The 23,715-nt window shown below is 39.6% G+C and overlaps 1 protein-coding gene across 5 annotated transcripts in view; it reads left to right on the top strand.

Annotated features, from left to right (window-relative positions):
* LIMS1 (LIM zinc finger domain containing 1) overlaps window positions 1-23,715 on the top strand; it is an 80,442-nt gene that overhangs the window by 38,374 nt on the left and 18,353 nt on the right. For 2 of the 5 annotated variants that reach the window (XM_063304914.1, XM_063304916.1), the window contains exons 2-3: window positions 16,086-16,245; window positions 20,155-20,221. In XM_063304914.1, the coding sequence (XP_063160984.1) occupies window positions 16,086-16,245; window positions 20,155-20,221 (227 nt within the window). Of the gene's footprint in view, window positions 1-13,451; window positions 13,906-16,085; window positions 16,246-20,154; window positions 20,222-23,715 lie in introns of those variants that run through there. The other 3 variants (XM_063304912.1, XM_063304915.1, XM_063304913.1) reach the window with 3 other exon arrangements.

The raw sequence follows: 23,715 nt of genomic DNA, 5'->3' as shown, positions 1-23,715 counted from the left end.
TAGTTTGGATAGAAGGATCCTGTTGGAAGATCCACTTGCTCTTTGTCATTCATTATTTTGGGGTGTAGAAGCAGCATGCAGTCCTGGGCTTTGGTTCACTTAACAGTTCATTCACTTAATGGTTCATTGGCTCCAGGCTGCCAAACATTTGTTAGGGCAACGTGAATATGTTGTTGTTTATTCGTTCAGTCGCTTCCGACTCTTCGTGACTTCATGGACCAGCCCACGCCAGAGCTTCCTGTCGGTCGTCAACACCCCCAGCTCCCCCAGGGACAGGTCCGTTACCTCTAGAATATCATCCATCCACCTTGCCCTTGGTCAGCCCCTCTTCCTTTTGCCTTCCACTCTCCCTAGCATCAGCATCTTCTCCATGCTGTCCTGTCTTCTCATTATGTGGCCAAAGTATTTCAGTTTTGCCTTTAATATCATTCCCTCAAGTGAGCAGTCTGGCTTTATTTCCTGGAGGATGGACTGGTTTGATCTTCTTGCAGTCCAAGGCACTCTCAGAATTTTCCTCCAACACCACAGTTCCAAAGCATCGATCTTCCTTCTCTCAGCCTTCCTTATGGTCCAGCTCTCGCAGCCATATGTTACTATGGGGAACACCATTGCTTTAACTATGCGGACCTTTGTTGTCAGTGTGATGTCTCTGCTCTTAACTATTTTATCGAGATTTGTCATTGCTCTTCTCCCAAGGATTAAGCGACTTCTGATTTCCTGACTGCAGTCAGCAACTGCAGTAATCTTCGCACCTAGAAATACAAAGTCTTTCACTGCTTCTATATTTTCTCCCTCTATTTGCCAGTTATCAATCAAGCTGGTTGCCATAATCTTGATTTTTTTGAGGTTTAGCTGCAAGCCAGCTTTTGTACTTTCTTCTTTCACCTTCATCATAAGGCTCCGCAGTTCCTCTTCGCTTTCAGCCATCAAAGTGGTATCATCTGCATATCTGAGATTGTTAATGTTTCTTCCAGCGATTTTAACTCCAGCCTTGGATTCCTCAAGTCCAGCATGTCGCATGATGTGTTCTGCGTACAAGATGAATAGGTTGGGTGAGAGTATACAGCCCTGCCGTACTCCTTTCCCAATCTTAAACCAGTCCATTGTTCCGTGGTCTGTTCTTACTGTTGCTACTTGGTCGTTATACAGATTCCTCAGGAGGCAGACAAGATGACTTGGTATCCCCATACCGCTAAGAACTTGTTCTGGTCCACACAGTCAAAGGCTTTAGAATAGTCAATAAAACAGAAATAGATGTTTTTCTGAAACTCCCTGGCTTTTTCCATTATCCAGCGGTTATTGGCAATTTGGTCCCTAGTTCCTCTGTCTTTTCTAAACCCAGCTTGTACATCGGGCAATTCTCGCTCCATGAATTGCTGAAGTCTACCTTGCCGAATCTTGAGCATTACCTTACTGGCATGTGAAATGAGTGCCACTGTTCGATAGTTTGAATATTCTTTAGTGTTTCCCTTTTTTGGTATGGGGATATAAGTTGATTTTTTCCAATCTGATGGCCATTCTTGTGTTTTCCAAATTTGCTCGCATATAGCATGCATTACCTTGACAGCATCATCTCGCAAGATTTTGAACAGTTCAGCTGGGATGCCGTTGTCTCCTGCTGCCTTGTTATTAGCAATGCTTCTTAAGGCCTGTTCAACCTCACTCTTCAGGATGTCTGGCTCTAGCTCACTGACCACACCGTCAAAGCTATCCCCAATATTGTTATCCTTCCTATACAGGTCTTCCGTATATTCTTGCCACCTTTTCTTGATCTCTTCTTCTTCTGTTAGGTCCTTGCCATCTTTGTTTTTGATCATATCCATTTTGGCCTGGAATTTACCTCTGATGTTTCTAATTTTCTGGAAGAGGTCTCTTGTCCTTCCTATTCTATTGTCTTCTTCCACTTCCGCGCATTGCTTGTTTAAAAATAATTCCTTATCTCTTCTGGCTAACCTCTGGAATTTTGCATTTAATTGGGCATATCTCCCCCTATCACTGTTGCCTTTTGCTTTCCTTCTTTCTTGGGCTACTTCTAGTGTCTCAGCAGACAGCCATTTTGCCTTCTTGGTTTTCTCTTTCTTTGGGATGTATTTTGTTCCGCCTCCTGAACAATGTTGCGAACTTCTGTCCAGAGTTCTTCCAGGACCCTATCTACTAAGTCCAGTCCCTTAAATCTATTCTTCACCTCCACTGCATATTCCTTAGGAATATTAGTGAGCTCATATCTAGCTGCTCTGTGGGTCTTCCCTAATCTCTTTAGTCTGATCCTAAATTGTGCAAGAAGAAGTTCGTGATCGGAACTACAGTCAGCTCCAGGTCTTGTTTTTACCGACTGTACAGATGTCCGCCACCTTTGGCTGCAAAGGATGTAGTCAATCTGATTTCAGTGTTGTCCATCTGGTGAAGTCCATGTATAAAGCCGTCTCTGAGGTTGTTGGAAGAGAGTGTTTGTTATGCAGAGTGAGTTGTCTTGGCAAAATTCTAACAGCCTATGTCCTGCTTTGTTTTGTTCTCCCAGGCCATGCTTACCTGTAATTCCAGGTGTCATTTGACTGCCCACCTTAGCATTCCAGTCTCCCGTGATGAAAATAACATCTCTTTTAGGCGTGTTGTCCAGTAGGTGCTGCAGATCCTCATAGAACTGCTCTACTTCAGCTTCTTCAGCATCTGTGGTTGGGGTGTATATTTGGATCACTGAGATGTTAGATGGCTTGCCCGGAATTCAGATTGAGATCATTCTATTGTTTTTTGGATTGTACCCAAGCACTGCTTTAGCCACTTTACTATTAATTATGAAGGCTACTCCATTTCTTCTGTGGTCCTCTTGTCCACGGTAGTAGATCTGGTGGTCATTTGATGTGAAGTGGCCCATTCCAGTCCGTTTCAGTTCACTGACACCCAGAATGTCTATCTTTAATCTTGACATCTCACCAGTAACCACATCCAATTTGCCCTGGCTCATCGATCTTACATTCCAGGTTCCAATGGTGTGTTGATCCTTAGGACATCGGATTCTCCGTTCACCACCAGCACGGTCGGCCTCTAGCCGTCCTTTCGGCTTTGAGCTAGCTGCGTCATCACGTCTGGGGCTAGTTGAACTCATCCTCTGTTCCTCCCCAGTAGCATTTTGACCATCTTCCGACCGGGGGTCTCATCTTTCGATGGTATACTGACATATCTCTGGTTGTACTGATCCATTGAGTTTTCACGGCAAGAATACTGGGGTGGGTTGCCATTACCTTCCCCAGGGATCGCATTTAGTCTGACCTCTCTGTCATGACCTTCCTGTCTTGGGTGGCCCTTCGCTGGTTAGCTCATGGCATCACTGAGGTGCTCAAGCTCCAGCACCACGACAAGGTAACGATCCTTTGCTGAAGAACGTAAATGTAGAATACTTCATATACCTTTATGGCTGAGTGTTAGAGAAATTGCAGCTCTTCCATTCTTTATAAAGCGAAGAAGGACATTATTCACAACTGTTACATATAGAAGACAGTGTAGTGTAGTGGTTCTAATAGAAGAGAATATCTGTAGTTCAGGGTTGAGCTGTGGAGTCCTTGGTGTTCTCTGCGCCTGGTCGCTTGCTTGCAGACATTTCATTACCCAACTAGGTAACATCCTCAGTGCTAGTGAGTGTAGGGTTTGCTCCCTGTTTATATGCAGTGGCTTGCCCTATCAGTGTTGGTGGGGGATGTGGTTTTTTCCTTGGTAGTTCCTTGATTGGGATATTGTTTTCTGCTTGATTGTTTGTCTGGTGTTAATCCCTGTTTATCTGGGTGTTGGCAGCTGGAGGGGATGTGTTCTGGTCTTTATTTCCTTCTTAGCTTTTTGTTGTCTCTTTTGAATGGTGTATAAATGTGGTTTATCTCTATGTGTCTACTGATGGCTGATTTGTCTGAATGCCAAGCTTCCAGGAATTCCCTATCTCTATGGCTTGGTCTAGGTGCTCACAGTTTCCCAGATGAAACTGTGGTTGAGTCTGTCCATGTGTTGTGAGATTAAGGATTAAGTGTAGTGGTTGGCTAAAATTGGGGAGATCCACATTCTAGATTATGACTAGTAATGGAAATCGACTTCACCCTCCCTCACAAGGTTGTTGTAGAGATAAAATGAAACGAGAACTCCCAGAGAAAAAGCAGGATTTAATTCCAGTAAATGAATAAATAATGTTTAGATTAGTGATAGGCAACCTGGGAGCCTTGAAACGTTTTAGAATTAGCTCTTCTTCTGCCTCAACCAGATTGGTCAGTTGCAAAAACTGTATTATGGGAACTGGCATCCTTTGCCAGTTCATGGGTTAGTGTGTTAGACAGATAAGGAAGACTTGAATTCAGATTGTCATTCAGCCATAAAATTTGCTATTTCTCAGTTTTATCTTTATAAAGGAGGAGAAGAATAAAAGTCATTTATGCCAAACCAAGCTCTGTAAAGAATGGTGGGAGATACATAGTTGTACATGTGTGGAATTTAGATATGCTTGACTGTATTTTATCATTATTAGACCACTTTTTAAAATTGTTAATTCATTATGAATTGGTTTTTATTGTTCTCTTCTTTCTTTTTTAAAAATGATATGACTGTAGAAATTGAATACATTTTAAATATGTATGCGTGTGTGTGTGTAATCAAAAATTAGAATAAGAGTGAGCCTACAGTTTTTTAGAGCATTGATGTGAACCCTCAGGTCAAATCTTCAGGTCAATATTTAAGTGGCCCGAAAATTTCTGGTGCATCTTAGAAATACTCTGTAGTTGCATTGGTCATCCTTTCCTTGCAATTTTCATTTCAGGAAAAATGTTCAGGGTATTCACAGTGATTTCTGTTAGCCATGTTGTTTCCCTTAATCCCAACAGTCCATCTTCTTTGAGATGTATTGTATCATAATTACAAAGTAATCCATTTATAAATAAACATGTGCAATTAACTGTGTGCAGCTCAGGAAACTTGTGTTACAACTGTGCATTGCAAGATGTTCATGCACTTTGATGTGCTAACAGAGCTGGCTGCAAAAGTGTATTATCTCAGGCTTTATGGCTGCACATTGAGAAAATACTCCATGCTGAATACAGGGCACTTCAGTGTTCCTGTGGGTGCTTAAGTAACATCACAGTTTCGGGTCATTCTTCAGGAAAACCACTGTTTGGGTGAAGCTGTTTCTTAAAGAAAATTTGATAAAGGCCTAACTATCACATTGGGTTTATTTCCTAAGAAGGATGGAGGGAGGGATTTGACTGCATTAAGTCTCTCCCCCCCCACTTTAAAAATGTGTCTCTGCTGCAAACTGAATGATCACTTTTGAAGTTCAATACAAGTTGCCACTAGCTTTGGAGTTAAAAGTTAAGACAGTTTTAATGTAGCCTGTTATTATGACATGAATTACAGCTGTGCCTTTAGGCCCTATCCAAGACCAAGAAACCACTATTTTGGAAGGGGTGTGTATGTGTGTTTATGTACTGCATGTGTAGATAGATATTCTGAGAGAGAGAGAGAGATCCTTACACAACTAGGTGTTCCTGCTGTAGCATTTTCCATTTCTCTTTTAAAAACAGTAACAGTAACCGCTGTTTTCCTTGTATTACTGACAGTTACCTTTGTTACGTATGGCTGCAAAGCCTGTTTATATTTATTATATATCTATTGCTCAAAGGCTTGAATAAGCATGGAGCATCACAGCCCTTCCACCCCCACCCTTCTTGCCCTTGCCTTTACCCTTCACTTTTGCAGGCATGTTGCTTAATCATTCTTTAGAAATGTTTTCAGAGTTACTCACTAGCCCCAAAGTAAAGATTACAGGATGGGGGAGCAGTGTAGAAGGAATTACACTTCCTGATATGACTGGCTGTCATGCCAGCAGCAGATCCTCCAGCTATGTTGTGTTTGGCCACTCATGGTGGGAAAAGTAAGCAGGAGGTAACACATCCTTCTGTCAGATGGAAGAACAAGCGAGTGGCAACAACACCTTGAGTGGAACTTGCTTATCTGTTCTGTTGCAGGACATTTTATGTCCAGTACATTTTATGACAGAGCCAAGGGTGATTGATAGATCGACCCAAAGGAGTTTTTGAACATGAAGTTAGAAGAAAATACATGTAGAGATGCCTGATAGCCTACATATGTTATAGTTCTGGTATGCTGTTCCTCTCCTGGAAGCAACTGTGTTTTAGATTTTGAATTTTAAACAGTTAAATTCATCCAGTTGTTAGGTCATTAGTCTGAGAAAGAAGAATAATCATATCCTATTGTCCTCAACTTGCTGTTCTCTTCTTAGAGAATGAGCATAAATTGAGTACAATGGGTTTTGTCCTGCTTTTAGGTTTGTGGCCAGGAAGGCTGGTTTCATTTTCTGGTACATGGACATGCCTTGATGTCTTTGTTTTGCAATCAGCTTAGAGAGAGTGCTACAAGTGGCAGAAGGGAGGAACCACAGCTCAAAGGGATATAGCTTTATACATAAGAGTTCTCGGATTTAATTCCTGGTATCTCCAGTTGCCAAGATCAGATGGTTGTTGATGGAAAAGACTTCTTCCTGAAACTGTAGAGAGTTGTGACCACAGCTACATGAACAAACAAAAATCTGATCTGATAGAAAGCCATTTTACAGATTAGCATTTCTCTGGCAAACTAGGACTTCCTTTGTGAGCGGAAGTTGATATGGAAACCTAGTTTAGGTCTTCTTCAGAATTGGCCCTGTCCTGCATTCCCATGTTAATCGAAGGCCTTAGATGAAAATGATAAGCTCTGAATAGGTTCCTGTTGGAAGGGGCAGTCTAGAAAATGCTATAATCTCAAGCTGCCAGGGCTTTATCAGTAAGAGCATGCATTTTGAAATATGCCCCCAAACAAATTAGAAGCTAGTATAATTAATGTAGGAGCAGTGCAAAGTCCATATCCTATCTGTAGCTTTTACTACTATCTGTAGGCCTCAAACCTTCTGTTGTAGCCCACATAGAACAGGTTGCAGTGGTCTAAACAGGAAGCGACTACGGTATGGATCAATATGATAAATCTACTTTTGCAGCAAAGATACATTAAGCAACAGCCATGGTTGGGTAAAGGGCACTATTTTGCCAAGGTTCCTAAGCACACAGGAGCATAATATTCTGAAAATGTTCCAATTACTCTAGATCCAATCCCTAATTATTATTGTTTTAATTGTCCCCCCTTTTCCTCTCTCTCTCTCTCTCTCTCTCTCTCTCTCTCTCTCTCTCTGTGTGTGTGTGTGTGTGTGTGTGTGTGTGTGTGTGTGTGTGTGTGTGTGTGTGTATGCTGAGAGCCAGTTTGGTATAGTGGCTAAGGCATCAGGCTAGAAACCAGGAGACCTTGAGTTCTAGTCCCGCCTTATGGACAAACCAGCTGGGGGACCATGGACATTTCTCTCAGACCTAGGAAGGAGGCAATGGGAAGCCACTTCTGAAAAACCTTGCCAAGAAAACTGCAGGGACTTTTCAAGCAGTCTCCTAGAATGGGAAACAATTGAATAGATTAATATGTATGTACTATATGTATGTATGTATGTATGTGAGGAAATACCCTGTATACTTCAGTGTATTCCATGCCTGTTCCCAGTGTCCTTGAAAAAAGTTTGTTTAGTAAATCTACTCTCTCAGTGTTCCTTAAACAACTACTGAAACTTCTTATCAGTCATCTGCTGGATATGAATTAGCCTTGACTAGTCTGTTTACACTCTGTTCCTGTAAACAGTGATTTTTCCCAGCAAGCTCAGATAGAAGACTTGTCATTTCAAGAAATTAAAAATGGAGCAAATTATTGCTTTTACAACTCATGCCATATCATTGGTATAAGCAACATACTAACAGCAGAAGCCTAGTAACTGTTCTCAGCATCTTTATTTTAAGTATTATTTCCAGCAGTCAGTAAATGTAGTGGTTTGACTTTAAGCTTAGGTGACTAGAGTATTGCATTAGAGTAGCATTTCATTTAAAAGCTTCCACAAATAGCAAGATCTTGATAAGACACTTCCAAGATTTTGTCTCTTACGCTGTTTATGGGGATATGTCTTTACATTCATTTTAAAAAGTTTCCTGCAGGTCATAGAATAAATTAAGTTAGAATCTCTTTCTCTGCTTATTTGGAAGGCAGGGAGATTTTCTGGGGGATGGGAAGGGCAATAGTTCTTCCTGGGGGTGGCTGGTGCCGTAGAGCCCTCCCCACTGAATTAGATCTCATCGCTACTTGGATTTTGGTGAAAGGTGAAAGGTCCCCTGTGCAAGCACTGAGTGACGTCTGACCCTTTGGGGGGACGCCGCTTTTGCGATGTTTTCTTGGCAGACTATAGCGGGGGTTTGCCATTGCCTTCCCCAGTCGTCCCCTTCCCCAGCAAGCTGGGTGCTCCTTTTACCGACCTTGGAAGGATGGAAGGCTGAGTTGACCTGAGCCGGCTACCCGAGAATCCAGCTTCCGCTGGGATCGAACTTGAGTTGTGGGGAAAGTTTCGGTTGCAATACTGCCGGCTACCACTCCACGCCACACAAGGCTCTTTATTTTATTCCTATTTACTGTATATTTGGATGTTTGTACTATAATTTACATGTTTTATGGTTTTAATTGTTAATTTTATTGTAAACCGGACAGAGTCCCCCTTTTGGGGGAAATGGGAGATGATGAAAATTTGAAAAATAAATAAACAAATGAGTAAATACTGTAAGTTTTGTAGCATATTAAAGATGAACACGTTTTGGTGGCAAGTTTTCTGTGTGTATCTGGTAGATTTCTTAGTCTTTAATATGCTACAAAATTATTTGGCAGCACTGTTCCTCTATGTGAGAAAATAGCTGTCCTTAACAGTCTGTGATGTTTTCATTACATTTTGAATTGGTGGTTGTTACTTGCCTTGTTGAAATATTGTTTTACATTGAAGTAATTATTCAGACAGTGGAGTTGTGATTTTACAAACTGTTTTGATAAGCTAGAAGTAGAGTAAGGCTGAAAGAGTTCCTCTGTCATTATCTTTGTATAATCATACACGTGCTCCAAGAGAATTCTTTTAATTCTCTTGATAAAAACACAGATTTTGTTGCTTGTTTACAGAGAGAACTCTGAGGGACTGACATTCTGTTTAGCAGAGCAATCAATACTGCCCTTTCCACCTTTGATGAAGGTCAATCTTCAGTGTGGTATCTCCAATGGAGTCGTTTCTATAATAAGAATGTAATTTCAAGCCAGAAAGTCTGGTGTTGACAGTTACTCCAACCTTATAAGGAACATGATGGACATATGAGAAGTGTTTCATGGCAAGCTTTACCTAGACTAATCAAAGTTTTAATTATAGTGCTGGATGAACTGTTAAGTTCATTGCCTTAATATAAGAAATTTCTTGTTTTAAGGTAATCTTTGAAAACATTTCTTATAGTAAGTATGTCAGGATAGAAACGCAGCTTACTATTTTAAAAGCTTCTGATTAAAAGAAGTACTTCTATGTATCCAACTTTTACTATAGCTTGAAGGTTTAAATTGCAACTCAGTGAACTGTGTGAATTCACTCAGTGAACTGAGATGGGTTCTGTCAAAATCCCTGTATCATGTGCCTTGTCTTGTGCAATGATTCCTAAGCAGAATCCTAATAGAATTATGTGAAAAGTTGAATGTATAGAAGGACTGAAGCAGAGAAAAGTATCACTCACTATAGTTCTCATTTTTTCCTGCAGTATTTAAAGGGATCTTGGGATTGTTCTGACTTATTCTTGCAAGACCTCGATGGCTGAGTTCACATATAACACTAAATCTGGATTTTTGATTAGGTGACCAGGTTCACACATACTGTTATACCATAATTTCACAGATCACAAAAGCTGAAAACAAACAAGCCACATTACAGTTAAGCATCACATAAACTGAAAACAAATACATCACAGTAGCCTATAGCAGAGCATTAGATAGAAATCAGGCCAATATGAAGCTTAAGCTGATTTTGAAACACATCTATTTAATAGAAAATCTCCCTGAATTAAACTTACATTCTAAGAAAAGATCACAGCACGAATTTCAGAAACTGTCCAATACCAGTTGCAAGTTTTTAAAATGTATGCCACGTAGCATAAATTACTTCCCTAGTTGCCTGTGGAAAATACTGCCAGTGATGAACATCTTTCATTTTTTAAACCAAGGGAAGATGTCTTCTTTTTGTAATGTGTTATTTGTTCTCCTCAGTCTGTCTGAAATGCTGAAGAGACATGTACAAGTAGGTGACTAATAACGTCTGAGGCCTTGCATGATTGCTATATTCTTAAATATTTTATCCTTTAATGGTAAAGGATGCGTGTACCACTGTACAGCTCTTTAAATAATGCTTACATAAGCCATAGTTTTAAAAAGCTTTACTGTTAAGAAATAACAGTGAAATCTCTAAATTTCACCTCTCCCACAACCTCTTCTAACTGCTTCTCGTGCTACCTTCAGTTAAAAAGTGTTAAGACACACATTAATGGCAATGCTGAAAGGGCACAATACTTATTGGACATATTTTCCATACCTATGTAGGATTCCCACAAGTTTTCCATCCAGAATTCTGTACCCATTAAGTGACAGCTGAGCTGCAAATACTAATCAGATTCAAGAAGAAAAGCCAATTCATGGCTAAACCACATATCATGTGAATTATGCTCTTTAAAAATCTACTTGGAAGCTGCAAGTAGACAAAGATTCACTCAAGAAACACTGAAGGAGATAAACCTTCTGAGGCCATCCTCTTGCTGAAAATGGGACCTTTTAAGGCAAATTGCCATTCAGGGGAATTCGGAATGTAGAGATTGTATTGGGGCAGGAATATAATGCCCTGCTAAAAATTGGCTGTAGTAACTGTAATTCTTGATTCTCTTGGTCAGGATGTACAGAAGCTGTGAGAGTTGTATGGGAGGCTCAAATACTTACGTATATAATGGCAAATCTTTAAAATAACTAGCTTGCTTTATAGAATGTGTAGTTTGGCCCTTGATAAAATGGACATTAAGACAAATATATATTATTTCAAGCCCTTATAAATGTAGTCTCAGGACACAGTTCCTGGCATCTGTTTTCAACAGCAAACTTATGTCTTGAATATCCGTCATATCTACAGGTAGTCCTCAACTTACGACCATTTGTTCAGCGACCATTCGATGTTCCAATGGCGCTGAACGAATGGTGGTTATGACCAGTCCTCAGAGTTCTGGCTGCCACCGCTAAGGTCACATGATCACAATCTGGGTGCTTGGCAACCAGCTCAACTTATGACTGGTTGCAGCACCATGTGATCACACGATCACCATTTGCAACCTTCCCTGCTGGCTTCCCCAGAAAGTCAATGGGGAAGCCAGCAGGTAAGGTCCCAAGTCACTGGGGTAAGTCTCCCTGACCCGTGCACCCTCTCTCAGCCCCTCTGCACTCACACTGGCCACTTGCGCACCCCCACGTGCCCTCCCTTGCACCTTTGCACACCCTTCTTGAGCCTCACCATGCCCCCTCACACACCTCTGTGCACTCTCACACACAGGGCCGCAACTAGGGTCTTTGTCATGTGGGGCAAACATGGATTCCATGCCTATTTTGGCTCCCCCCCACACTCATTTTGGTGCCCCGCCAGCACAGCGTCCAGGGCACATGCCCCACTTGCCCCCACTAGTTGCGGCCCTGCTCACACACCCTCCCCAAGCCTCGCTGTGCCTCCCTCACACCCTTACGCACCCTTGTCTGCGCCTCCCTCACTCCCTGCACACCCTCTCCAACCCTGGGACATGCAACTTCCTGCCAGCTTCCCCACTGATTTGGTTGTGGGAAACCAGCAGGAAGTTGCCTTGTCTACCTATTGTGGGATTTGGTTGACAGTGACAATCAGGACTGCAGGTTGCCATCTCTAAGCAACATGGTTGCGCTTTACGACCGCATCACTTAGAGATGAAAATTTCGGTCCCAATTGCTGTCACAAGTTGAGGACTACCTGTATTCATGTATTTTCAAGTCTTACGGTAACCCTGGTATGTAACAATCAAACATACATATAGTGTTCATTTTATGGACTTGTAGACACTTCTGTGCTAGAAAAAAATGAGGTGGTATTGACAAATATTTGAATGGTTTTAGATTTTATTTATTTTCAAAACAGACAGTATTTTAAAAAATCAAAAGAAGAAAGAGGATTGTAAAGTCACCTGGGTGATACAATATCTGCTTAATCTCTAATTGTACTAGCTGCAATCTAGTTGATCGTAATCCATTGTTCTTTGTGGGAGGGAAACTGGATTCCTGATTTTCAGGATTGTGTGTGTTTCTTTTATCCTAGAACTTTACATAGCTGCCAACTGAATGTAAACATGCCTTTACATGAATTGCCATGTAAATTTAAACAATGCCTTTAGAATCAACAAATTGGAAATAATTAACTTGATAATATATACATAATGATACATTCTTTAATAAGGAAATTTTAACAAGTTTGTAAAGTTCATAAGGAAAATTCCACCTCCTGTTTCTCTTGTATATTGGAGCACAGTTAGATGGAGAATTGGATCACCCTAAAGGCCTATTTGGGTATTCTGGTTTCACAGTAACAAAACATACCCTTTAACCTCTTTTTTCACATCCTTGGTATACCTTTTTACTTGATGCTTCTTTCTATACCTCCCTTTGTACTTGGTACTATCATCTGTACCATTTTGTGAGTTTCCATACAATCTGAGATACCCATGCATGGAGTTAGATCTGCTATAAAAATGTCCTTCCAAAAACATGCTATTCCTGTTGAAGACCTCCCAAATCAAGTATCTTGCCACAAATACATTACAATAAACTAGGACAGCTCCTATAGTAACTTAGCATGACCCAGTGACCCTTGTTAAAACATACCATCAGTAGGGAATGTCTGCTTCAAACCTCATATAAAAATTTGTAAGACACAAACTCAGTGGATTACTTCAGGAGAATTGTATGATGATGGTATGGTTGATGTTGATGATGATGATGGTAGGTTTTTTTTTTATCCTTTGACTTACAAAAGAATGTCTTATGAAAAGTGCCATAGTGCTATATTCTTACTGTTAATGTTTTTTCTGACTTGAAAATGCATCTTTCATATCAAAAAGGCATCTTATGAAGATACTACGATCATGCATGCTAGTTGCCCAGTCTTGCTCTTGCTAATGTGCTAAAGCAGAAAAGATGCAGACTACTCAGCCCTAGATACATGTGTCCTCTAATCAAGGGGAGAGGAGTAAACTGCAAAGAAATGACCCAGAAAACAAATCAAGAATTTGCAAAAGGTCCTTTTTAAAAAACAGTTTTCCTGAATGAGGTTTTCCTAATACAGTGTTTCCTTCTAATCTTTGCAACGGCGTCAACAGTCCTGATATAAATATAAAGGCATGCCAGCATACTGGAGTAAGTTTTTCCACATTAAACGGTCAGTGACAACTAGCATGCCCAGGCTTACATTTTTCTCTAATAGCCTTGCCTTAGTCAACTCTTGCTAATAGCAGTAAATAGAAGAGATCATCTGTTCCGCCTAAGTTGCCGTTACCACCTTCCAGTGGAATCTGCTGCTTGGGTTCCTCTGACAACCCTAACCTCACAGTGACATTCAAACTGTTCTGTAGCTGAACTTTAATGCGAAGCTCTTCAAACTGCACGCAGATAAATCCAGCTCTTAGTCAAGTCCCCATTAAGGATTGTTCCTCTCCTCGGTGGCTTCTTCAGAGCTCTCTGCTACAGTTGTTTTTCAAACAGTTGCAAATTAAGAATGGAATTCCAAAGCAGAGGACACTCCTATGCAATTCCAGAGAATGAAGAAGTATCACACATTCATCAAAATGCCCAAGATAACCATGCGAGTGAGGGTGAAAGAGCCGTGTCAAAATTGCAGCGCAGGCACAGTGACGTAAAAGTATACAAAGAAATATGTGACTTTTATGCAAAATTGTAAGTTTACTTTCTCAGTTGATTTGGAACTTGGGCTACTTGCGTTTCTTCGTATGACTAAGTGATAGAATATAACATGATCTACCCAGTAACAAGATGCTGCGGAGGTTTTGTATTTTAATCTGGGTATTGCGTGTACTGTATTATGTAATATGTGTATTTGTTTCTGATTCCAAAACTAACAACCTTTATTGGACTCCTGATGTCCTCTTTGAGTACTTTACAGTCTACAATATGAAGTGGCAATAGCCAATTTCATATATAGTATGAAATACTTGCCTGCAATGTAAAACATGTTTTCTAAGTTCCTTATTCCTTATTTGGCTAACTAGTATAGAAACTGCCATGCATCCTAATCCTTTATGCAGAGGAAAAAGATTTTTTCACATGGCTCATTTCCTAGTAACTATGTACAGCATTAAATCCTGGTAGAAAAATCTTATACATGCCTACTTTGAAATGTTAGACTATTTCCAGGGAAGTATACATAGGATTGTTGCTTTAAATTGCAATCCAGGCTACTTTTAGCAGAATATAAATTCTACTGAGCATAGTAAAACCTTACCTCTGAAAAAATATATCATACTGTAATAGCACAAGCTACCTATTTCGGACTTTCACAACAATATTGAAGTCAAAGTTTAATTTGAAAGAATTTTATGTTGCAAAAATGGGGGGCTAATATGTATTCTACATCATGAGTATTATAGAGGGATTGCTTTGGAAATGCTGGGAGAATTAAGTGGTAGCTACAAATGAGCTATTCTGCAGCTGTCTCAGTTCTGTATGGTAATACAGTACTGTAGCTACTATCTCATGCACTTCACTTAATGCTGAATGTAAGATTTGCAGTTTCTTAGATTACAAACTGTTTAGCATAGAACCTCCATTGCAAACATTTTGTGTTATTCTCTAGTTGGAACCATGGTGTTTTATTGTGGATTCTAATCTATGTTAAGATAACATTAGCACGCTTGGCATTTCCCAAATTATTTATTCTGTATACAGTCTGTGGAAACTGACTGAAGTATTCTTCTAAACTGTTGAGAGCGGCTTGTATAGTCATCACTCAGGGATGCAGAAATATTCAGATAGATTTTTGGCTCAATCCAAAGTAAATTAAACACATTTTGCGGGTTTTAGATCAAATACTTATGTTGCATAGATTCAAGAGAACTTCAAACTATTTCATATGTGACAGTTTTCCTACAGTTTGATCTATTGACCAAGCCCATGATACATGCTGCATACAGTGAGATGTGAGAATTTGGATTTCTATGTGTAACTCATAAAATATGTGCTGGAGAAAGCTACAAAATGCGGACAAAGGATATGTACCAATTGGATATGCTGATGAAATACCTGTGCATGTGATTTACTAATTTGTTCCTGCATCTCATACTATACAATGAGGAAGAATATGAGCTAGATCTGTGTCACATAGCAAACAGCCCAAAGACTGATGCATAATTGGGACAGAGTATTATCTCAGTATTGTTTTATCACACATAGCATGTGTTAAATCAAAACTCTGATATGTGCCCAGTACATTCTGTGAAGTTAAATAATTGTTAATTAAAAAAAACATCAGGACAACCACTGCTTTCATCCTCTCTCCAACCTCTGAAAACTACCATGGTCAGTGGGTACACCCCTGTGATTACCCCATGCCACTGAGGGAAATTCCCAGCATAGAGGAAGGAAATGTGAGATCTCTAGGCCATACACACCTTTTGGTAGGGTTACTGCAGTTCAGTGATTTTCTTTAAAGTATGGGCATGTCCTAAGAGAATTCTGGTGGGGAAGGAGAAGTAGTAATCTCTCCAGGTTACCTTTGACATCTCCAAGCTTCTTTCCCACAGATACCAAGGATTTCTGTGAGAATTAAAACTTCCCTTTGACTCCTTCCCTCCTTCAGCTGCTTAGTCTGCCTTTGCTACCAACTTCTGATTTTTCAGAGAGGAGCCAGTGCTGATTAAGAAGGGGGTGATCTTTCCTTTCTTTTTCCCCATTGGCTTTGGGGTAGGGCCAGCGTCCTACAAATGATTACCTCTCTTAATAAAATCCATAGAAAAGACTTGCCTTGTTTATTGCCAAGCTGGATAAACTGCCTGTTGACATAAACGCATGATCATCAGAGCTAGGTTCTCATGCAGTTCTCTTTTGTTCTTTTGTTATAGCAACATGGCCAATGCTCTTGCCAATGCCATGTGTGAACGTTGCCGAGGAGGCTTTGCATCTGCAGAGAAGATTGTGAACAGCAATGGGGAGCTGTACCATGAACAGTGCTTTGTGTGTGCCCAGTGTTTCCAGCAATTCCCTGAAGGACTTTTTTATGAGGTCAGTTCCTTTGAGTGGTTGCTTCTGCATTTAGAAGTTAATCCTTGTTTCAGTATTTTGTTTCAAATATAGAAGATGACACTTTTGAAAGCAGGCAGAGTTCAGTGATCTTTCCCGCCATACAAGCACAGTGCACTCCAGCACATCTTATATTAGAAACCCCAAATTTATCATCAGATAATGTGTTTTGGAAACCAATTGTGAGCCTCACATAAGGTCAGCCTTCACTGTCTTGCTTCGCTCCTGGGGTGCTGGGTTCATAACTGCCAGAATTTCCAGATAATATAAATAGTATAGCTGTTGACCCTGCTAGCTGGGATTTTAGAACTTGCAGCATTAATACATTTGGTGGGCAACAGACATTAATGAAGAATGCATTAAGTAATAAATATATCCATTTACCATGTGTTAAATTACCATGGGTACTTATTTATCAGCTTCCTTCAAGAGCTTAAAATTATTCCCCCTCTTCCATTTTGACTCTACAACAGTGTTGTCAAATAAGCAATGTGAAAAGGCTAAACCTGGGTTGGGGTCATCTTGTGAGGGTCATGAATGAACATGGATTTGAATTCTGGTCTCCCTGGTTAACTTAGCCTTTCGTCCATATCATCATAAACCACCACTTGCAAAATTGGTCATCTGTAGCTTTTGCCTACAGGGCATACCACAGCATACCATCCAGTACACAAATGGATAACCAATAGCAGCTTTCTTATAGCTTGTAACTTGGTGCCAAGAAATCCAGAGAGGCAAAGAAATGCAATCTAAGATAGTAATATACAAACAAGGAAGTTCAAGGAACTATGCCACTAAGAAAAAAGATGCCTCTCATATTTATCATTATCATGAGGTTTAATGAATGGTAGGTCAGCTACACTGGTTAGAGATAGTTGTAATACCCCTGCTACATAAGAAAGCTGCAGTCTAGAATAGGGGATTAAGGTGAAAATACTATTAGCTATCCCTAAATGCAAAGCATGTCGCATTTTTAATAAGGGAGATTCAGTTTTAAAAAGAATTGAATTTTTTGTCTTTCACCTTGTCTGGAACTCATCTTCAATTAATTTTTAAGCAGAGTCATTCTGGGTATTGTGCTGCATCCTGAAAACATGTTCAAATGGTTTCTGCAAGCTACTGGTATGTCCTAACACACTTGCGGTGAATCATGGAGATGACAGGGATTAAAATGTAGCCCTGTTAAGAACTTTTGAAAGGGTTGGTACTGTCAAAATATTTCTGTTTGCCTTGGTCAGGATAGCTTCCTAAAGGAAGAAGTGCTGCTTCCTGAACTAGCACAAAATGATCGTGCCCAACCAGCTGAGACAGAGGAGAGCCTGTTTTAATTTTACATAGCCTGTGTAAGATCTCTCTCATGACAGTGGAGCAGCACAACTGTTCCTAATGTGATAGACTGGAATTTTAAGCAGGCTTATATCAAAGATGGGTGGTTTAGTACTGGTTCAGCCAAGGAATTCCCTGATCCTGGAAAAGATCTCTTGGGTTTAGTTCAGGGTTTGCAATCTCTTCCGAAGGCTGGATAGTTTTCTCTGGCATTTTCCCAGAGGATTTGCCCACAGTGTGCACAGATCCACCTTCAAGGGTCTTGAACCAGATGTAATGGCTTGCTTTCTTTGGCCCAAGCTAAGAATTTGTATCATTGTTACAACATTTTATGTATTGATAGCTCCAAACACCTTATAATTGAATATTTTATTTGAAAGACATGTAGTACAATCCTAACAAGACTTATTTATTTGAAAGACATGTAGTACAATCCTAACAAGATTTATTTTATTGTGGTAGTTGGGGAAGGGAATATCCAGACTTTTAGTAAAAGTTCTAGAGATTTGCAGCTGTTTTATAGCAACTTGAGATATGATTTTTCTTTAGGAGCCTCTAGTATTGAGAGCTTAGACATGTGTCAGTCTCAAACAAACTTCACTGCAAAAGTATGCATTTATTACAGTCTTTTAAGTATTTTTGATAGATCAACAAAATTAAAGTAGACATGGCCAGAAAATCAGGCATAATGAGTCTGAGTTCGGAAACTCCTTTATGCTATGCCAAACTGAAAGCATACATACATTCATCTGAACTTGTAGTATTTAAAAATATTTTATATAGTCCGTTTTTCATTCCTACAAAACTTGCCTGACCATTGATGCTAGTAATCCGTGAAGCACTTTATCCTTCTGCTTCCTTACACATTGTATTTACTGGATATCTGCCCTCTTAAGTATTTGTGATCAAGGGTACCCACCCTGAAGGCCATTTTGATTAAATCTTATATCTGAATATCCACAATGTACTCTGTCACAGTTACTCAGCAAAATAAATAATAAACTATTCAGATAACTGAACTTCAGACAAACATTTTTGTTAGGAAGAAAAGCTCAGAATCAAAACCAATTTTACATGCCCACCAATTTAACTGTGGTTTTGTTGTGACAGTTCTTGTAAAATGCAATAGGATAACCTACAGAAAAAAATATTTAACAGATTATGAAATGGTTCTCATTGATTTGTGTTACATTGCAACAATTGAAATGCTGCATTAACTTTTTAAAAAAATTGTAGTGCATTATGAAATTTTATCACCAACGTCATATTTGATGAATAGCATAATACTGAGCTCTTTGATAATTAAGCTCCATTCAAACTAGCCTGAGTCTCCATTTTAAAAAAGCAAAAGCAAATAGAGATATTCCTGACATTTGATTCAGGTAGTCATGGGCACAAGTTCTTTTGTACTCACCATTGAATTTTTTGCCATATTTAAGATATGTAACTGACTTAAATATCCTTCCAAGCTTTAAACTGCTGCTCTGTGCCTAGTAAATTCAGGGCCCCAACTGGGGGGGTGGGTAAGTGGGGCATGTGCCCCAGGCGCCACACTGGGGGGGCACCAAAATGAGCACTGGGGGGGTGCCAAAATGGGCATGGAATCCATGTTTGCCCTGGGTGACACAGACCCTAGTTGTGGGACTGAGTAAATTCATTGTGCGCACTCATACTTGTTAGTAAACAAGCAGTGGATTGCTCAGGTATGTGGTGCTGAATATTCAGCAGAACTCTCTAGTTCACTGCTCATTCTTAACCCATAATTTGGAAATATCGTTTTCATTTATCCTCTTAATGCCTCTATACACATAGGAGTAATTGCCATTGAACAGATTTAAGTTCAGAGAAGCTCCCTGGTTGACTTTGGGCCAGTCACTCTCTCCCAGCTCAACCAACTTCCCAAATTTGTTGTTCTAGGGGTAAAATGAAGATACATCTCCATGTACAGTAGGTAACCTTGAGATCCTGGAGAAATGGCAAGATAGAAGTCAAATAAACAAACACACACACACTAGGGCTATCCATAATATCAAGCTGGCTGATACCATGATGGTGTCTTAGAAATGCTTTATTTATTTAACATCTACTTGAAAATAATTGTGTTTACTTTAGTACATTATCACATACTTTGGAAAGAAGGTGATGTTTTCTGGGGGGAAAAAAGGACCTGGCACAAACTTTTCCATCTTTCTAAAGCAATTTTCCTGGAGCTGACTTTCAGGAAATGTAAAGGACGGAAAGAAATATATGGTTAACAAAATATGTTTCCTGCAATGAATGCTAAAACAGATGTTCATGATGAGAATATATCTTGATTTGTGCCCAAATGTAGATCATTTCATCAGAAGCATCAGCCACTGCACATAATCCTGGCCTGTGTAAAAAGAATTCAGTGCTGAGTCATTCTCTACTTACATAATAATGCATGTTATATAAGTGTAGCTTGTTCAAATATAAAATCATATTGGAACTTCTCTTAGCAATTCAAGAGTATAGCCATAGTCTGTTTGAAACATACTTACCTATTCTCCTGTCTGATAGCCTGGCCTAACTGTCTGTTTTCAGTTTGAAGGAAGGAAGTACTGTGAACATGACTTTCAGATGCTTTTTGCCCCTTGCTGTCATCAGTGTGGTGAGTTTCAGAAAAATATGTTTTATAAAGGTCTGATAGCCCTTTACAAGAGGAGAGGGATAAAGTATACATTGTTTAGAAAAGAAAGCTGAACAGTAATACAAACAAGACATATGTCTGTTAAAAAGTTTTCCCAATGTCTTCAGGTATTGCACTTCAGCCTCTGTAACTCCACCTTGCATCTGCAAATGGAGTGAAAATCCAACATATATATGACTATCTTGGTTGGGGAGGGCTCTTCTCAGAAGACGACTGTATGCCAAGAACAGTCATATTAAACACTTTTCCAGACCCACATCCAGTTGACACAAAAACATTTATTCTGTAATGAACGTGTTTGTAATTCTGAAGTATCTTGACTGAAAGTCTTTTGTGAGCACATTTTCATGCCATTCTAGATTAAGTTGAAGATTTTGTTAGAACATAATCCTGTTTAAACCCAAGCTTGTACCTCTTAGATGTGAAGTGGATGTTGCTATGGAAAAAACAGACTAGAGTATCTATTTCCCCTTGGTGTGCCCTTTAGCAAGAGCATCAAGTCACATAGCTTAATTAGAATGAGATAATAGTGTGTTTATCAAGTGTAGACATGCTATTTCTAGGAGAAGGGAAATTCCTGCTCTAACATATAGAAGAAATAACAGAGAAGAAATCAGAACTGCTATCAGTAATACTATGAGGAAAGTTAATTAGGAATTAGGGTGTACCTATATGCCTGCAGGTGTTTATGTTTTGCACCTGCATATATAAGCTTCTTTGTAAAGTTACTCTATAGTAGTTAGAGAGGGGAAAAAAAATCAGAAGCACACATTTTGATTCTGCTTGCTAGATTCAACAGCATTCATGCCCAAGTCAGTCTCTCTTCTGCCAACTTTGAAAAGAGGAAGTGTTCTGCTCTACCTGCCCATAAATGTTCATTTTCCACAGTTATTAGCATCTTTTTCCAGAGTTGGCTGAATCATACATAAAATACTCTCTGTATCTGATGAAGAGGATTCTGATCCACAAAGGGTTATGCCATAGAAAATAAGTTAGATTTTAAGGAGTCCCAAGATTCTTGTTGTTTTACCCAATCATGAGAGATCCAGGATAACAAGTTAGATTCAGTTGCCTGGAAAAGGAGGAATGCAATCGTTTATTTCTGCTAAGGAGTGTTCCTCCCCAGTCAAAATGAGTAAAGGATACTTTATATCAAAGCTAGATAATGAGAGGCAGCACCCAAATAGAAGGAACGTGTAGTTAATGGAACATCTGAGAATCATAGCCTTGAACCTTTTATTGATTTTTATGTTTTAAGTACTAAACCACAGTTATTTTTCGATATGCCATCCTTATCATCTTGCTGTCAGTCCCCTCATCTTGCTGGCATCTTCCCATTATATAAAAGTGAGATATGAATATGAATATCAAACAACTGGAGAATCACATTACAAAACAATATATTTTGACTTGTCAGTTACTTTTCTAAATCTACTCAACTATATCAAATTATCAAATTATATTAATAGATTACACTTCAAAGTGTCATATTTACTATCTAAATATTTTGCAATTTCCAGAATTTCTAACCATCTGTAATATAACAGTTTATATTATGGGCGGGGGGGGGGGTTGCTTTACATCTGATATTGACAGTTTGAGCAACAGGATCAAAATTAAATACCAATTAAATTAAATTAAATTAAATAATTAAATTAAATTAAATTAAATACCAGCTTAGGATCAAAATTAAAAACTAGTTAAAGAGGTACCTGAACCTGAATGTACCTGAACCTGAATGGGTTGTCAACATGTCCAGCTGCCTACTATCCACTACAGAACTCAATATCCTACAGAAAGGCCTCAACAACACCACAGAGGATGCAAATAAATTAGAATTCTAATAAATTAGAATTCTTTGCAGCTTGAGAAGCAGCATTTAAAACTACAGGACTTACTACAGAAACCCAAGAGGACGTAAGACAGATAATCATACCACAAATCAGAAGGACTTGGAGACAGAACCAACTGAAAGGAGAGGACAGAGCAGCCTTCAGACACCTAAAGATGGACCAAACTATCATCATCCTCCCAGCAGACAAAGGCTGCACCATCATCATTATGGACAGATCGCAATATATGCAAAAGGCCAAAGAATTACTTGAGGACAAAGAAACTTACACCGCAGTAAACACCAATCCCATACAGAAACTGGACAAGCAGATCAAAAGAACCCTCAACGACCTAACCAAGAAAGGTCAAATTATCAAAGAAGAACAGAGGCGGATGAAATCCAGTGGACCCATCCTCCCACGGTTCTACAGATGCCCCAAAATACACAAGTCAGGCATACTGTTTTGTCCAATTTCATCGTTACCAGGGGCCCCCACATACAACATAACTAAAGAAAAAAAACTTGGACATCTCACAGAGGAGAGTGAATATTCTATCAATTCCCTACTACAATGCCTCCAGAAAACCAAAGGCCTAAAAATAGAAGATGAAATTATGATGTCATTCAATGTCACAGCATTCTTTACATCCATAGACCTGGCACTAGCAAAAGAATCCATGGCAGCAGTTCTACGCAACACACCTGACCTAGCCAGATACACTAAGATCGAAACACCCAGAATCATGGACCTCATCAATCTCTGCCTCACCACCTACTTTCAGTTTGATGGACAAATATACCAACAAATCAGAGGAACACCTATGGGACCACCACTCTCAGGATTCATAGCAGAGATTGTAATGCAGCATCTAGAAATGATAGCACTCCCACGCATACAACCCAAAGTATGGATCCAGTTTGTAGATGACACCTTCATCATAATAAAAAAGGACAACTGGAGGAGACACATGAAACCATCAACAATATCTTCAAAGGAATAAAATTCACAAGGGAAGAAGAAAACAACAACACACTACCCTTCTTGGACATCCTCATCAGTAGAGGAAATGATGGCAAACTAGAAACACAAGTCTACCAGAAATCAACCCACACCAACCAAGTGCTCCATTCCCAAAGCAACAACCCAACCTCCCACAAGAGGAGCTGTGTAAGGACATTATTCAGACAAGCACAAATGCAATGCAGCAACCCAGAACACCAGAAAAAGCAAACAGACCACCTATATAGCATCTTCCAGCAAAACAGATACCCACACAACTTTATCAAAAAGTGCCTGACCACTCAGCCCACTACAGCACAACCAACACAAGCTATGAAAAAGATAACTCTGCCATACATTGGAAATATCTTGGAAACTATCAACAGACTGTTACAACCACATGGCACCACAGTAGCACACAAACCAACCAAAGCCCTTCAGAAGATCTTAAGCAACCAAAAGACCCAGAAGCCCAAGAAGAAAAAATAGGAGTCATCTACAACATACAGTGTAAGGACTGTAACAGCCACTATGTAGGACAGACAGGCAGAAGACTAGCAGAGCACATCCACAAACACCAAGTAGCAGTCAGAAGACACGATGAAAACTCCTTAATCTCAC

This window comes from Candoia aspera, chromosome 5 (genome assembly GCF_035149785.1).
Source record: "Candoia aspera isolate rCanAsp1 chromosome 5, rCanAsp1.hap2, whole genome shotgun sequence".
In the NCBI taxonomy this organism is placed as follows: domain Eukaryota; kingdom Metazoa; phylum Chordata; class Lepidosauria; order Squamata; family Boidae; genus Candoia; species Candoia aspera.
This window is presented reverse-complemented; position numbering and strand designations above follow the sequence as displayed.